The 16,406-nt window shown below is 31.5% G+C and overlaps 1 protein-coding gene across 7 annotated transcripts in view; it reads left to right on the forward strand.

Moving 5' to 3' along the window:
• The window catches only part of USP25 (ubiquitin specific peptidase 25), a 110,422-nt gene that overhangs the window by 43,491 nt on the left and 50,525 nt on the right, over positions 1-16,406 (forward strand). For 6 of the 7 annotated variants that reach the window (XM_036218458.1, XM_036218462.1, XM_036218463.1 and 3 more), the window contains 5 exons: positions 2,661-2,823; positions 8,156-8,242; positions 11,691-11,828; positions 13,242-13,318; positions 14,595-14,668. In XM_036218458.1, the coding sequence (XP_036074351.1) occupies positions 2,661-2,823; positions 8,156-8,242; positions 11,691-11,828; positions 13,242-13,318; positions 14,595-14,668 (539 nt within the window). The remainder of the gene's footprint in view (positions 1-2,660; positions 2,824-8,155; positions 8,243-11,690; positions 11,829-13,241; positions 13,319-14,594; positions 14,669-16,406) is intronic. The other variant, XM_036218459.1, reaches the window with a different exon arrangement.

The raw sequence follows: 16,406 nt of genomic DNA on the forward strand, positions 1-16,406 counted from the left end.
TTCTACCTTCTAAATGCTGAGGAGAAACTGATTAACAGATATTTTTGGTGTACTGTGATAGATGTGTTAATAAAGTTCTCTAGGAGCCAGGAGATAGGAGGAGGAAACCTACTGAAGCATGTTTTAAACCCCTGGTGGTACAAAACTGAAAGTGTATAATCTCTAGATCAAAGGGATTATAAAATCACGGTATTCTTTCATCCGCCATCTTTTAGTACCATAATTCTACTATATGGTGTGGTTTTTTCTTTAAAAACCATACTTATAATGAATGATGATATCTAACATATGACTGAATTGAATTACATGAATATTTAATTTTTTGTGTATATGTATACACATATATATGTGTGTGTATATATGTACATATATATACCCCAAATGTAAATATGGTTTTAGAAAGAAATAGATATTCTTTTATTTTTATATCTTAGGTGACTTTAATGAGCAATGAGTATATATCTCTTGAGGCCTCATCAGTTATTATAGTTCGTACCTTACTTCACCTGTGTAAAGAAAGTTATGTAGGAATGCTGGGAAGATAGTCTCTTCAGTTTATATCTTTCACTTTCTTTTCCCTCCAAATTCCCTGTGGAATAGTATTACAAACAGTGCAGGCAAGCTGCTTCATCCTAGAAAATACATTTGAGGCCATACATTCTCCCAAAGCCCTGTCGGGGATAGAGTAGACAAGGGAACCGAAAAGCTTTCATTATCTCGTCACATTAAAGTAGTGTTTCCATTACATTATTTGTATGTGTACATACAAACCAAGAAGTGTATTTTTTTTTTTTTTTAGTTCGAAGGGGAGCAAAAGAGGAGGGTGAAGGAATTGACTATATGAAAACATTAAAAAAATTTTTTTTCTGGGTTTTAGTGATCTTAACCAGATCTAGAATAAATAAGAATATCATTTATCTCAGGGTAGTCTAGATAGGATTTGAGTTGGGATGTTGACACTTAGGGGGAACAAGAGGCCTAGTTTTACTCAATCTGATCTTGAGGTTGAATCATTTTCTTATTATTTCATGTGACATATATGGATTTTAATTTTTGCAGATTGGGTGTCTTTTGTAGAAATTGAGTATTCTTGTTTTCCATAACTAATGTCTGTGTGACCCATTGCCTAGTCATTATAAACGTGATCTGGCCTGTTGGCATTATTAAGAAGGGTTAGTTTTTATTAATATTATAATTAGTAGTTAAAACATGTATAATGGTATAGATTAAACTACCAAGAAATTCAGGATTAAGTGTAATTCTCCTAGACTTTTATATTTTAAGAATATGCTCTAGATTTTTTAAAGTGGTTTTATACATGCCCAAGTATCTGTACAGTTTCTGGATGTCTCTTCTTTATCTTGTATGTGACCACCGGTGCTAATTCTTCTTTCCTGTTTGTAGTATTGCTTATTTTAGTTCATTCATTTCTAATTACAAAGATGGAAATAAGGTTTCTTTATTTATACTTCTATATACATATACACTACAAAGGGAATAAATTTTTCAAAAGAAACAATACAATTTATACAAGTTAATAAAAAGTTACATATACTTTCTTATATACAGCAGTCATTCGTGTTATATTCACGTTTTATATACAATGCACTAACATTTTTTTTGAGCATAAACTAGTTGCCTTGTATAGATAATAATCAGTTTGTTCCAGTTGATTATTATTACTGTGTTATATTATGCTGGACTATACAACTTGAGCAATAAGACGTCTCAGTTGGCTCTTTGAACATCCCACTGTTACCAGAAACGAGTCTGCAAGAACATTCTTATTGAGGTTTTTAGTAATTAACACTCAGTGGGTTAAGACACCTGAATATTCTTTATACTTATTTAGAATGGTAATACATGTCTTGATCCAACAATATGCTTGTTCAGTTTACATGTGGGAATTAGGATATTCTAGCATAATGTTGCAAGAAAACATCATTAAGCAAGGTAGCATTACTCTTGCCATGTTTAGATATATTTAAGATAATATGTAGGTGAGTTTATTTTGAAGAGGTTAATCTTTTATTATTCTGATATGTAGATATTTATTTCACTAGTTTTTTTCCCTAGGCAAATATTTTGGGTGAAGAAGTGACCACATAAATATTCTATTCCTTTAGCTGTCATAAAGTAATAGATATGTAGTACGAAAAAGAACACTAGAATTTACCGTATTTTTTTTTATTAATAAAAAACAAATTAATGGTCAGAGGTATTAAAGTACAGTTTGTTCAGTTTTTAATGTTTTCTTGATGATTTAAAGTTGTTATAAAAACCAGTCATTTTTTATATTGCAAATATGTACTTTTAATACAGTGATTTCTCAGAAATTTATCTATTCCTAATACTAAACCTCTAATTTGTTGAAACAAAATGTAACATACTTGCTATTATAAGCATTGTCTTTGTGTTTAAAATTTCCTTTTTCTTGGAAAAAAGAAGCTGCATGTCTTGCAATCTGTTGGCCTTGCCACTGCTTTTTTTTTTTTTAATTAACCTCTACTCGAGTAAAGATAGCTTTAAATGTTACTTTCCCAAATACATTATCCAGAACTTAAGTAATCAAAATCCTTAGTTTGTGGTATGCTGTTTCCTAGAGTACAGGACTAAGTTAATACTGTTTTTTCTTCATCATTTTCTTCCCATCGCCTAAGAGTTCTTGAAGCCAGCATAGCAGAAAACAAAGCATGTTTAAAGAGGACACCTACGGAAGTTTGGAGGGATTCTCGAAACCCTTATGATAGAAAAAGGCAGGACAAAGCTCCTGTTGGTCTAAAGAATGTTGGCAATACTTGCTGGTTTAGTGCTGTTATTCAGGTAAGGATGTTTATGCAGATCTTATTTGCTGGGCATGATTGCAATGGAAAGTGGGTGGGCTCTATGTTTCTTTTAAGTTGAGTACTTGAAACATAACTGCAGGCCAGGTTTTGATAACCCTTTCTGTCTAATGAACTAGTTTGAGATTTCAGCATTCCCTAACCTCTGTTCCTCACTCCCAGTGTGAAGTTTTAACAATAGAGCAGGGCCTATGTCTTTTTTCAAATTATTCGGAATTAATTTCTTATTTGAAACAATTAGGAATTATTGTCAGAGTAGAAAGAAAATATTTCCGTATGTATTTCCCTGCAAATTTAGGGAAGGATGTAACCAAGATACGATTTCAGAACTAGATTATTTTTTGTGAGTCAGATCAGACTTATTTATATATAATAGAAAATGCTTTCTGTAGAATTATATTCCCTTAGATACTACTTTTAACATACGGAGACATTTTATTTGAGGAAGGCATAGATTACTAATACATTTTCCTTCTAACTTGGAAAGGCCTTCACGAAATGTTTCTTGAGCCCCTTATTCTAAAATGAAAAATGATTGCATTCATAGATATCCCTTCTCTTTTGAATTTTGACTGTTTTCTTTTTTTTAACTCTTTTATGTGATGTAACTATTGTCAAACCATTTACCCTGCTTAGACATTGACAATGTTATCTGTCATATTACTAAACCTTAAACAGTCTCCTTAAATAAAACAATCTATGAATAATAACGTGTCCTTGTTTTATTACCCTTTAGGAAAATTAAAATTTTGTGTTTATTTTCAACTACAGTTGAATTGTAGCTTATTATTTAGTGTTCCTAATGAGTACTTTTTAAATCATTAGATGTGTATGCCATTTCTTTTTGTATTCAGAATACCTCTTCATTTTGTATCTTCCCAAATCTGTATGTGTGACAGTGTAAACTTTCATATGATAATTAAAGCAACTAAATGGTTAGTTCGTTTTCTGCAGGGTTGTTAATTGTGTTTTCTAGGCAATGAATATGTAATTTTAACTTTTTCTCTATTTCATTGGTATGATTTTCGACCCCCTCCCCCCTTTGAATGGCACATAATACCATGCAATTTGATATGCTTTGGTTTTCTGGATTTATGCCTCATTTTTTAATAATCTGTGATATATATTAATTAGTAGTTATGCTGTTATTGTTTTCCAGGCCATTAAAATGTTAAGGAATACCTAGATTAACATAAATCTGTAATAATACCTCTGTTCTTAGCCTTGAATATGCATTAATTATTTGCTTACATGCCAATAGTATCTAAAATTTTATTTGCTATTTTAGAGTCTCTTAGATCTTCTTAAAAGACTCTGGTTTTACCTGACTTGTGCTGTTAGTAAAGGTTTTTGCATTTCATTGTCAAATCCAAATTTCATAATTTAAACATCATTTTAAAATATGAAGCACAGTTTTAAGGTTGTGATCTGAATGTTCATGAATATGCTCTGCTGCCTGTATTTGGACAAGTAGATGTTGTTACTGCACTATTATGACCAATAAATGAGGCTTATTGATTAGAAGCTTCTCTTATAAAGCTGTGAGAAGAAAGCACTTGCAAATAATTAGTTATTATTTAGAATAGGTGCTCTTTATTTCTCCATACAGTATTGTAAGAAAGACCTATTTGAAATAATTAATAGATTTGGGGATAACTACTTTTTGTTTTTATAGGATAAACTTTCAGTATCTTAGTTCAAATTTAAAAGATATGTCCACCTATTTCTACTTTAACTGGTATTTCTGACCCTAGCTTTTGTTTTCATTTTAAATTTTTGCTGTTTTTTGGTTGGAACAGGGAAGGGACTGGACAAAATTGTTTGTCTTTTTTTAACATTTGAAGTGATTTACCAATTTTAAATTTTATCTTATATTAGTACTGCTTAACTTGGTAGCATGGTTTTACTACACTCCTAACATAAGCAAGTATAGGGCACTTGGAATTATTCATTTTTTCTTTTGGAGAAATCTAGACATCTAGAAGCAACTTTTAACCTTGAAAAAAATTGAGTTATAATGCAGTATTGAAATACTGACTTTTGGAGGTCTGGAAAAACTTTTAACTTAAGATTTTGGAAAATTTGGGGTAGGAAGCACACCTCGTCTAAAGATCACTTCATATTTCATTTTTTACTGTAATTTTAAAGTCCATTCTATTCTAAGTAGCTTTTCATTTTCACCATACTCATAAATCATGTAATTCCAGGTTGATTAAATATAAGCATCCTGAGAGCAGAGAACACATCTTCTAGGTCATTCTGTATCAGAATCTAGTACAGTGTCTGACACTTTAGAAGATCCCTTCATGTAGTTATTGAATGAGTGGATGAATGAACAAAAAAAGGAACATATATTATTTATGATGGAATTGAAGACTTGAGAAGCTTCTGTCAACCATGTATGGGACTGAAAAGATGTTGCAAGTTTTCAAAAAAAAAAAAAATCCAGATACTTAACATGTTTATTTACATCACTTGTTTTTATCTTTTTAATTTTACTCTAAGAACCCAAGTACCTAGTTCAAAGAGAGAGCCAAGAATTTTATAACAATAAAAGGCTTATAGTGAAAAATAGCAGTAATCTTCCCCAAAGGTCCACTACTAGTCCTGCTTTAATTATAACCGGTTCTAGCTCTTTCTCTTGTTATCCTCATTTTTATAAAGGATATGCCTTTCTCCTGAGATAGATGAAAATGTAGCTCTGGGTAATTGGTCTAAAGTATATTTCAGACTAAAGCCGTGAAATGCAGATAAGAGAAGTTTCAGATATGGTAAATGGTACTACACAGTGTATTTGTGGTTACAGAGGGCAAAGAGTAAAAAGGGAATATGGAAAAAGCAATATTTGAAGAGGTGACAGAATATTTCAAACTCGATGAGAGAGATCAAGCTACAGATTTAGGAAGCAATAGCAATAAAGTACTGTAAATGTAAATAATTCTGCACCAACACACATCATAATAAACAGAAAGAAAAAAAAGCTATGGACAAAGACAAAGAGAAAATCCTAAAAGTAGCCAGATAGGAAAGATATGTCACCTTTAATAAAGGGGAAAAAAATAAGACTAACAATTGACTTCTCAACAGAAATGCTATCTTTAAAGTGCTGGAAAAAAATAACTGGCCATCTAGAATTCTATAACTACCAAGAAAAAGTCTTTCCAAAATGAAGAGAAAACAATTTTCAGTCTAGCAAAAGCTGAAAAAATTTGTCGCCAGCAGATTAACACCCGAGGAGATTCTAATGGGAGTTTAGAAAGAAGGAAAGTGTTATCCAGGGGGAGCTCAGAGCATAGAAACGAGACTGAGATTTTTCTAATTTGTAGCATTCTCTTTCCTAGTTAGATTCCTCATAAGAGCAGTCTGTACTTTGTCTCCCTTACTTATATCCCATTTCTTCAGTACTCATTGCTGCTATTCTTTTTGCACCATTCTACTGAAAAGTGGCATCCCAAATGCCAAATCTAAAGGTTATTTTATTTTCCTGCTTTTACCTTACTGGAATGTGACATCCTTTGAAAGTATTGCTAATCTTCTTGAAATTTGCCAGTGATTCTTTGATGTACTTGAGAATCTTCTCTGGTACTTTATATCTTTGTTGAGTGGCCCCTGACATAGATATTTTTTAAAGCTCCACAGTTATTCTGATATTCAGCTATGTTTGAAAGCCGTTGCTTTCTCTACTTTTTCCTTCTGTGATCTTAAACTCTGTACTTTCCTTACTGTGTTCTTATTTTGTCTTTGTCCTAGCCCTTTTTCCTGTAGCTTTTAAATGCTGCTTCTTCCCTAAGGTTCTGATCTTGATCTGCTATTATTGTATTCACATTATTTCTGTTTTATAACATCTACTCTCATTGTTTTAACCTGCCATCACAAGACTGTAATCTCCAGAAGGACCAGAGACTTGATATATTTTATTGTTTGCTGCCTGTCTTCTTTGTATCTGGATGTAGATGTTCTACAAATATTTATTAAATAAATGAATAAATGAATTATCTCATGTGTTTATATTGTTTAAGTAAGAAATATTTCCAGATCACAAGATAACCAAAATATTCTTCTCTATTTCTGTTAGCAGATTTATGGTTTTGCCTATCATGTTGAGGTCTTTAATCCCTATGTATCTTTATATATCTATATCTGTATATATACAGATATATATATAGATAGATAGATAGATGTATATTTATATATCTATATCTGTATATATACAGATATAGATAGATGGATGGATGGATGGATGGATGGATAGATAGATAGATAGATAGATAGATAGATAGATAGATAGATAGATAGATAGACAGATAGATTGTATTTATATATAGTGGGCCACTTTTCCCAACACCTAACTACTAAAAAAATACCCTTATTCTCTCATTTATTTGTGATGCCACCTTTATCTTCTATCAAGTTGGCTAACCCATCTTAACTTAGATTTATAATACATTATCACCTCCTGTACTGTGACCTTCAAACTTTATAAACTATGACTCACAGAAGGGAATACATTTTACATTGTAAAACACTTTATATGTACACATATATGTAAAATATCTACAGTGAAATTTTATAAACAATATTCTGTGGTGAATTTACTATGAGTGATATGTTCTGATATTTTCCATTATATTTTATTTTATTTTTTAAACAAATGTTCATCATGATGACATTAATGGATTATAAGCTATAGTTTATAAATCAGCTCTAGGAAGTCTTTTCATTGGCATCTTTCATGCTCTCATTATACTCTTTGTAAACAATATTACTATATCTTGGAGTCACATTTCTAATGTTATAATTATGTATCTGTCTCCCTTCTAGGTTGTGTGTCTCCTTGAGCATAGATATAATATGTGATTTCTTTGTGTCTCTAACACCCTGCATTTGATCCATAACTTTATTTGTACTATATTTTTGCAGAATTGATACCTAGAAAACTTATAGAGAAAATAATGTATGTAAAAAGTTCTAGACTTTGCATTTATGTACATTTTATTTTGAGAAAACTGTTTACTAAGATAATACAAAGAAAGCTTTTACTATAATAAATAGTATGTTTCTTTTGAGTTGTCCATGTGTAATTTTCTGTTTTGCAGTACAATAAATGATGTTAATAATAAAGAATACTGTGTCAAAATATTATAAGAAATTTGACTTTTCCCAGAGGGAAAAATAGGCCTGCTTGTGCCAATTGCAGCAACTCTGTGATAAGTAGAATAATTATCAGAAATAAATCTGAGATGCATCATATTTTTACAGTTCTGTTAATAGACTTTTCCCTTAGGTTATTTTAAGTTGTTGTTCTTTTTCAGTCATTATTCAATCTTTTGGAATTTAGAAGATTAGTTCTGAATTACAAGCCTCCATCAAATGCTCAAGATTTACCTCGAAACCAAAAGGTAAAATTAAAAAGATTTTTAAGCAAAGGGTCTTCACTTTTTTATATGTCTGTTGTGAGAGCACTTGCCTCTTATTACATCTTGAAACTGTCAAATTTAAATGTCAGTACATTGATCTTAATTATGACTACAGTAACTTTCTGTTCTTTGTCAGTGTATTATAAATTTAAATTTTCTTACCTGTATATCAGTATTATGCCATTGCTTTGTGTAACTTTAGAAATTGCGTTTTTCTTTTTGTTTTGTCCAATTTCAGTAAACTTCATACATGGCAATTTATAATTCAAGATCTTTCTTTAATTGTCTCCTGTAAAATTATGTTGAAATCAAAAATTTTTTTTCAATCATTTCTGAAGACCAGCCCTTTAAAAGGTTTTTTCACTGACTGTCTTTGCAGTGCAAATCTGTTTTGTAAGTTAATATTGTTGGGCAATATAATGTGACAGCGTGACACCAGGGCCAAATTGCCTAGGTTCTGGCTGTGGGACCTAAAGCAAGACAGGATCACCTTACTTCATCTATTTCTGCTCAGTTTCTTTTTCTGAAAAGTGTAAATAATGAAAGCAATTATCTTATGGAGTTGCTGTGAGAATTAAATGAGATGAAACAAGTAAAGGGCTTAGAAGTGCCTGGTACATAGTACCAGGTGTTAACTGTTCTTGTTTTTGTTCACATTACTTTTTCAAAATATAGGGCTGATTTGCATGCAGAAATCATACTTAATGGGAAAAAATTGATTATGGAGATAATATGCTTGCACTTAGATCTTTAGTGATCTTGTCACAAAGAAATTATAGCCCTAAAAGAAACTGGTTGCAGAGACAAAGAAGTTAAAGTTGTAGGTTTCATTAAAGTATTGAACTTTGTGTGATGTATTGTTAGTAGTAATGATAAATTATTAAATAGTGGTTTTCGTTTAGTGTATAATTTTGAAAACTACTTTTCTGCAAGTATGTGAAACATTTATAAAGCAAACCAGTGAGAATATAACTTGATTTATAACTAGCTTTGCAGGCTATAATCTTGAGGTTATAAAGTGTTAGGCTGTCATTTGCATGTGCTGCTAAGCAGGATATTTTTATCAGCAATTAAAGGTTGCCACAAATATTCCATACCTATTGAGTGAAAGATACAGTCTTTCAAGTAAGTTTCTTTTTTAGGAGACTTAGTTATTGTTTTTAGAAATCGAAACTAATTTTACACATTCACATTTATTTGTACTATTTATCATTTTAATGTCTAGTAGAACTGTGAGGTTACCAGAAATTTAAAGATAGATTCTCACTGTGAACATCTCACCTATCCCTACCTCCACACAGATTCTCTTTAGCTTAAAAAGTTACAGACTGATGGCAAAACATATATTAAATGTTGAGAACATAGAGATGCATAAGCTCATAATATATAGAAGTAATCTCCACATAAATAGCTAAAGCCTTATTAATCATAAGATTATACCTTGATAAATTTATTTGAAATGGATAAAGAACATTGTTTCCATCATTTGTACATGTAGTGAGTGGTATTTTCATAAATTAGCCAAATGCCATAGTTACTCTTAACATCATTTACTGTTTTGCCATTTGAAATTTAAAAAGATTTTCTAGCCACAGGAATTGGCTGAGGGAACAATTTCTCATTATATTAAAGCATTTTCCTTTTCATATATGCATCTCAGCAGAATTCCACTTAATTTTCAAATATCATTTATTTCATCCTTGTTGCTTGGCAAGGAGTGTCTCAAGAAACTGCACTAACTTTAGATATAGTAATAAATGAAGAAATTGATCTCAGGAAATTAAGAATATTTATGGAAAGTATATTGTGGATTAAAATGCTTAGCATTTACATTTTAAAAATTTATTTATATAGGGAAATTGTAGAGGAATAAAAAGTACCACAGAAAAATCATGAATTAGTTTTCTAACTTATTCAACTTTTATCATTGATGATGAAATTTATTATACTTAAGTAAAATCCATGTTTTTTTCATACCACAGCATTTTTATGCCAGGCAATGCACTTTGTGATTCCTGTAAGTGCTGTATAGTTTTTGAATCAAATGGCAAATATTTGGGATCAATTTTATTGCCTTACAGTCCAGCGGTCCCCAATCTTTTTGGCACCAGGGAGTGGTGCTCCTATGAGAATCTAATGCCTGATAATCTGAGGTGGAGCTGAGGCAGTGATGCTAGCGCTGGGGAGCGGCTGCAAATACAGATGAAGTTTCGCTTGCTTGCCTGTCGCTCACCTCCTGCTGTGCGGCCTGGCTCCTAACAGGCCACAGACAGGTACCAGTCCACAGCCTGGGGGTTGGGGACCCCTGCCTTACCCCTATTTCTTAGGATTTCTTTTTAATGCATTCTAGAAGCAACCGATTCTAAATTGATTATATTAGTCTGAACAGTAACTATATACGTACATGCTCACAACCCTACAATTTTACAATGTCGAGAATGCCAACTATACAAACTTGGAAAATTCTTCTAATATGTAAATAGCATATATAAGTTTTATCTGTTAAAACTGTTATCGTAAGGGCTAACCGTAGTAAGAATTGCTTTCATTGCCATTAAGTATTTCACTAAGATATGGGAATTACATTCTGTTTCAAAGTTTTCTTCTTATTTTAAAAGAAATTGTTTTTCATAAATCATGTTAAAATAAATCATGATTGATAATATTTGGTTGTTTTTATTCTTTCTGGAGGGTTTAGTTTAATCAACCAGTAAGAATTGAATGCCTGCTTTGTGTAGCAAAAAGTGAAGTACACTTTGAGTTTATTCATATTGAGAAACAAAAGTAAGATTTCAGAGGAACACTAGGAGGATGATACATTAGTCCAATATTAGGCTCTAGTCTAATTACTTAATAGACTAATATTAATCTGATAATTAGGGTCATCACATGACAGTGGCAGTTGGTAATTCATTGTTGAATGAAAAACATTCATTTTAGTAGATGTGGAGTTTAAAGAAATCATTCACTTGGAGGGGTCTGAGAAGGCTTCTTGAAGGAGAAGGGCTTTTTTTGCTTAAATGGGTTTATTGAGGTAAAATACTTAAACAGTGCCTGGCATGTAGTTAGCGCTCATTGAATGGTGATTTTTGTTATTGCTGTCCTCCTCAGCAGCTGGGCCTTGCTGAATGGAAAGGAGTACAATAAACAGACTAGAATGAGGAAGATATTCTTGTCTGGGTATTGACATAATTTGCTATGAATATGTGGCATTTATACTGAAATTGTAAGCTTAGCTGTTTGTGCGCTTCACTCCTTTGAGTCTCCTAGATGACACCAACACTCTTTAATTATGATATAGGCATGCTGGACTCATTCCTAGTCTATATTACTTAAATTTTTGCTTAGTTTTAAAATGAATATATATTTACCAGTAAACATTTGGTTAATCTTCATTTAAAGGTTTTTTTTTTCTTTTTTTCCCCTATAGGAGTATCGGAATTTGCCTTTCATGCGTGAACTGAGATATCTATTTGCACTTCTCGTTGGTACTAAAAGGAAATATGTTGATCCATCAAGAGCAGTTGAAATTCTTAAGGATGCTTTCAAATCAAATGACTCCCAGCAGGTAGCTTTATGGTGCTTGTTTATTAACCGTTTGTATTTTATTTAATCTGATCATTCAAAAAGCAGTTGTTGTTTTTTTTTATGAAAAATAAGCCAGAGCCATTTAAAACATTTAGCTGATTTACTTTTAAATTAAGTAAAAAAGTAATAATCTTGAAAAAGTTAAGACAAATGAAGGTATAATTTATATTATGATTGAAATTGATAGTGAAAACAATGGATAAAATTAATGCTCACAAAGACTAATTAAAAATCTTCACAAGTGTTTGATAACCTAATGCCAATTCTGTGTACATGCTTTTGATATGCTTGTTTTTGCTGGCAGGGAGTTTTCCTTAATTATTCAGAAAAAGTTTCTGGACTACATTAACTTTGTTTTTGCTTTTATTTTCCATTCTTTAGTGCTATATGTGGCTTTTTATGTATTTCTTAAAAAGAATTTTGGGAATTTTTCTATAAAATAGAAAATGTCTATAAACAAACCAACATTTTCAGTTATGGTTTGAGAAGTCAGAGAAATTAAAAAAGGAAAAAAAGAGAAACAAAGTATTTGTTATATACTGACTCATCTGTCTTTGATGGGTGATCTTAGTAGGACTGATTTATTTTTCCCTCTAGGTTCTATATGAACCTATTTTCTTTTTTCCAACTCACATTATTGAAGTAATTATGGTGGGTGCTAAATACTACTGCTATTGCCTATTCCTGTCTTTCTGTTGGGGGAGCTAGAACCAAAGGAAGAGATAGCAAAAAGTGATAGATGTGTTAGTTCTGAATGGAGGATTAGTTTGAAGTTCATGAGATGGTGAACTCAGTAGTCAGGGAGTAGTCACTGATTGATTGGACTCAAGTTAACAGATATCTTAATTAAAGTGGATATGGCTTTAAAAAGTTGTGTAAAAAAGTTGGATTAAGAAAAGCACATCTTTCTTCTAGGAGAAAAGACAGTAATAATTCTTTATAATATAAAGAACTTTTTGGTAATGTCGAGTCTTTCATTTTATAAAGATTCCTTACAGAACTTTTAGGAGGAATAAAAATTCTTTTTTAAAATCTCATTCATAAGTTTGAATTTTGAGATATATATATGTATGTATGTATGTATATATATATGTATGTGTGTGTGTGTGTATATATATATATATATATATATATATATATTCCCCCTCCCCCCTAAAGTGAAATCCAATGACAGATATTATCAATATAATGCTTGATTTTCCTCAAATACTGATTTTATACTCTGGTTAAGTTATAACTATTTCTTGCATTTACTGTGCAACTTTTCATATGATACCTTTATGAGAAGTTAGTAATTATGCATTTGGATGCCTGGGTTTAAGTTTTATGTTGCAATATTTAGTATTTTTATTAGTAGGCTCAAATATCACCAAGACTTTTTTTCTTTCCACAGCAAGATGTGAGTGAGTTTACACACAAATTATTAGATTGGTTAGAAGATGCCTTCCAAATGAAAGCTGAAGAGGAGACGTAAGTTGCCATGAAATTTAGTGATGGGGTTTTAGGAGATCTGTATATAGTACTCTTTTTTTTTTTTTTCCTCTTATGTGTTCAGTGTCAACAGAGAAATAAGAGTCTGAGGGAAACCCAATGTCACATCTGTGTTACTGACAAGCAGTTTGGGGTTTGTGGCCATAAATGCTGGGTAGCTTTAGATTTCCACTAAAAGATCAGAATCTAGCCAGAAAGATCTAAAAAATGATCTCTGAAAAGGCTAACCCTGCATACCCAGTTCTTTTCCTTAGATTCAGTGAAGAGAGAAACATATTTCAGGTAAGACTTAAGATTTCAGGAGAAATGGAAAAATTCTAGCTTCTTTTAAAACAGTTTTAGAAAAGTAGGAGATAATTTGTTAGTTACTAGATCAGAAAAGGTGTTAGAAAATTAACAAAAAGTGAATGATAAGCAAGATCTATGAAATCAGAGTAGAATGACGCAGAAGGAACAAGAATTCAGGAAACAGTCAAGTAGTGCCCTTTTAAGTCTATAGATAAAAAGAAAATGGGGAGTCATGTGTTAACGGTAAAATACTATATGAAGTGCTTACAAAAAAATCTGGAAAGATTTGATAAGAGGAATCAGGGATTTCAGTGTATAACATTCAAAAAGTTACTGAGAGAACTTCAAGGAGCCTTGGTTATCATAGATTGGGATACAGATATTGTTCACACTCTGAGGGAACATGCACAATAAATTTTTGGTATTAGAACCATAAAGATAAAAGGAACATAGGGTAGACAACTAGGGTAGAAAACTACAGATTAAGTCCACACATAGGCTGTCTGTTAGTCTGACAGGATTGTAATGCTGGTGGAATACTCCAACTCAGAATGGACAAGGCATGTTCCATAAGAATGGATTTTCTCCCTTCCCAAAACGTCCAAGTCAGCATATATTATATAGACTGAAAGGCTAAGTTGAGATTATATAATGATAATTGAAAGACCAGGTATTCCATAAGCACAAACTGTGTCAGGTCCTCTTGTAAGTGTCCCACACAGTAACTCATTTTAACCATTAAAATAGCCTTGTGAGTTCGATTACTGTTATTATCTTCACTTGGCAGGTAAAGAAATGGAAGAGTAAAGTTAAGTATCCTGCCCAAGGTGATACTAAATAGTAGCTAAGTGCATGATAACCACATAAACATTATTGTTTTGGCATATATTATTGTTCCTTTAATATGTCCCATATTATTTACAGTCTAAAAATTATAACCACATTTATGTTTCTTAACATGCTTTAGGGATGAAGAGAAGCCAAAGAACCCCATGGTAGAGTTGTTCTATGGAAGATTCCTAGCTGTGGGTGTACTCGAAGGTATAGTTAGTTACACATGTTTACTTTTTATTACAATTGAAGAGATACTATCTATTAGCTCTTTTGTCTTGATAGTAACTCTTTATTTTTTGAATGCTTTTTAATTTTAATTTGATTTACTCTGTCTATAGTACCTGTTGCATTGCTACTACTAATCAATTATATAAAAAGCACAGAATTGAGTGAACGAAAATGAAGGTACAGAGTGCATACATTATCACATGCTAATTGATACTTAGTTAATATGATCATCTTGTTTTTTCTCTTGGAAGGCATCTGTGATTCTCTCCATTGTTGGGAGATGGGGATTAAGTGGGCAATTGGATCTTTTTGAAAATGCTACTGGAGTTGAATATGGGCTTTGTATAATGGTCACTGCTTTTGAGGGTTTCAAGTCTTTGAATGTCAAAAGCTGCATTTAGCCATTTAGTATAGTCAGGGTATTGTGGTTTTGGAGTGATTATAAAATTTTTTAGACTCTAGTTTTCAAGAAAGAGTTGTACTCTATATTTTAAAAAAATTACTTAAGAGTGATACTACTCCATCTACCCTAAATACCTATATTTTAAAATCTGGACCTAACCAGTTACTCTTTGAATTTTCTTTCTAACAGAGAAAGGGAACTTACCAGGTAGATATACTTAAAATAATAATATTACTAAGTCCCAAAACATAAAATTTTGAAAACTTGTTTTTTATGAATGGCCCAATACATCGACTTTTGAAAGTTCACCCCAAGTGTAAAATTTGGAAAATTGGTTTTCCTTCAGGATCTTTTTTTCTTAACTTTTTAAACTTTATCGCGAGGTATACAATATTTGGAAATGATTTTAGAAATTTCAGTTACATTGTTAACAATTCAATAGCCTTTACAAGAGGGCACCACATTAAAAAAAAATACTTTTATAAAGAAACGATCTAAAATGCATATGCTAAAACTATTTAATAGTAATTAAAACATTAGCAAATCATGAAATTCAGAAACTTTTTCTAACCACAAACAGGATCTTAAGTCATGGATGCCCATGAAATTTTTTTAAATATAGTTTTATGGTTTGGAATTTGGAAAAGGCAAAGGCTAAGGATTTGGTCAGGCATTTAAAAAGGTTCTGTCGATGTGTCAATGTATCTTTGTTTGCCTCAAATGCTAAATATTTATTTTATAAATAGTGGAATAGCTTACACAGTACATTACATTCCAATCTCGGATGTCCATCCTACCATTCTGATTTTTATTTGAAGTAGAACACTATCCGAAGCACTAGAGTAGCTCTAATCAGGTTGTGACTGGGCACTATTTATAATACCCTTCATGAGCATTTCTACATGTATTATCTTGATTCTTAAATGTGATTGTTATTAAAATACTTAATTTGTCAATCAGTGTCGAAGTTTTTGTACTTGGTATTAGTAAATTGTTTCAAAGCTGTTGTGCCACATCAATGTGATTTTAATACATTTCTATGTGAACTATGTATTTACTTCAGTAAATTTATTTTAGAGCACTTTATCACATATGTATCTTCCTAACGCTTTCTTTTAGACCAGTGACTCCTAAGTAGAGATGATTTTCAGTTTGTTTACTAACATTGCAAAACTTTCTCAACTTCTCTGGAAATTATAGTCCAATTACCCCTCCATTGTAATTATAATTATAATTGTCCATTATAATTATTCTTATAAATATCTAAAACTCCCTTTCCCCCATTCTCTTCTATAACCATCTCTGGCTAATCTG

This window comes from Rousettus aegyptiacus, unplaced genomic scaffold, assembly GCF_014176215.1.
Source record: "Rousettus aegyptiacus isolate mRouAeg1 unplaced genomic scaffold, mRouAeg1.p scaffold_m13_p_4, whole genome shotgun sequence".
Taxonomy (NCBI): domain Eukaryota; kingdom Metazoa; phylum Chordata; class Mammalia; order Chiroptera; family Pteropodidae; genus Rousettus; species Rousettus aegyptiacus.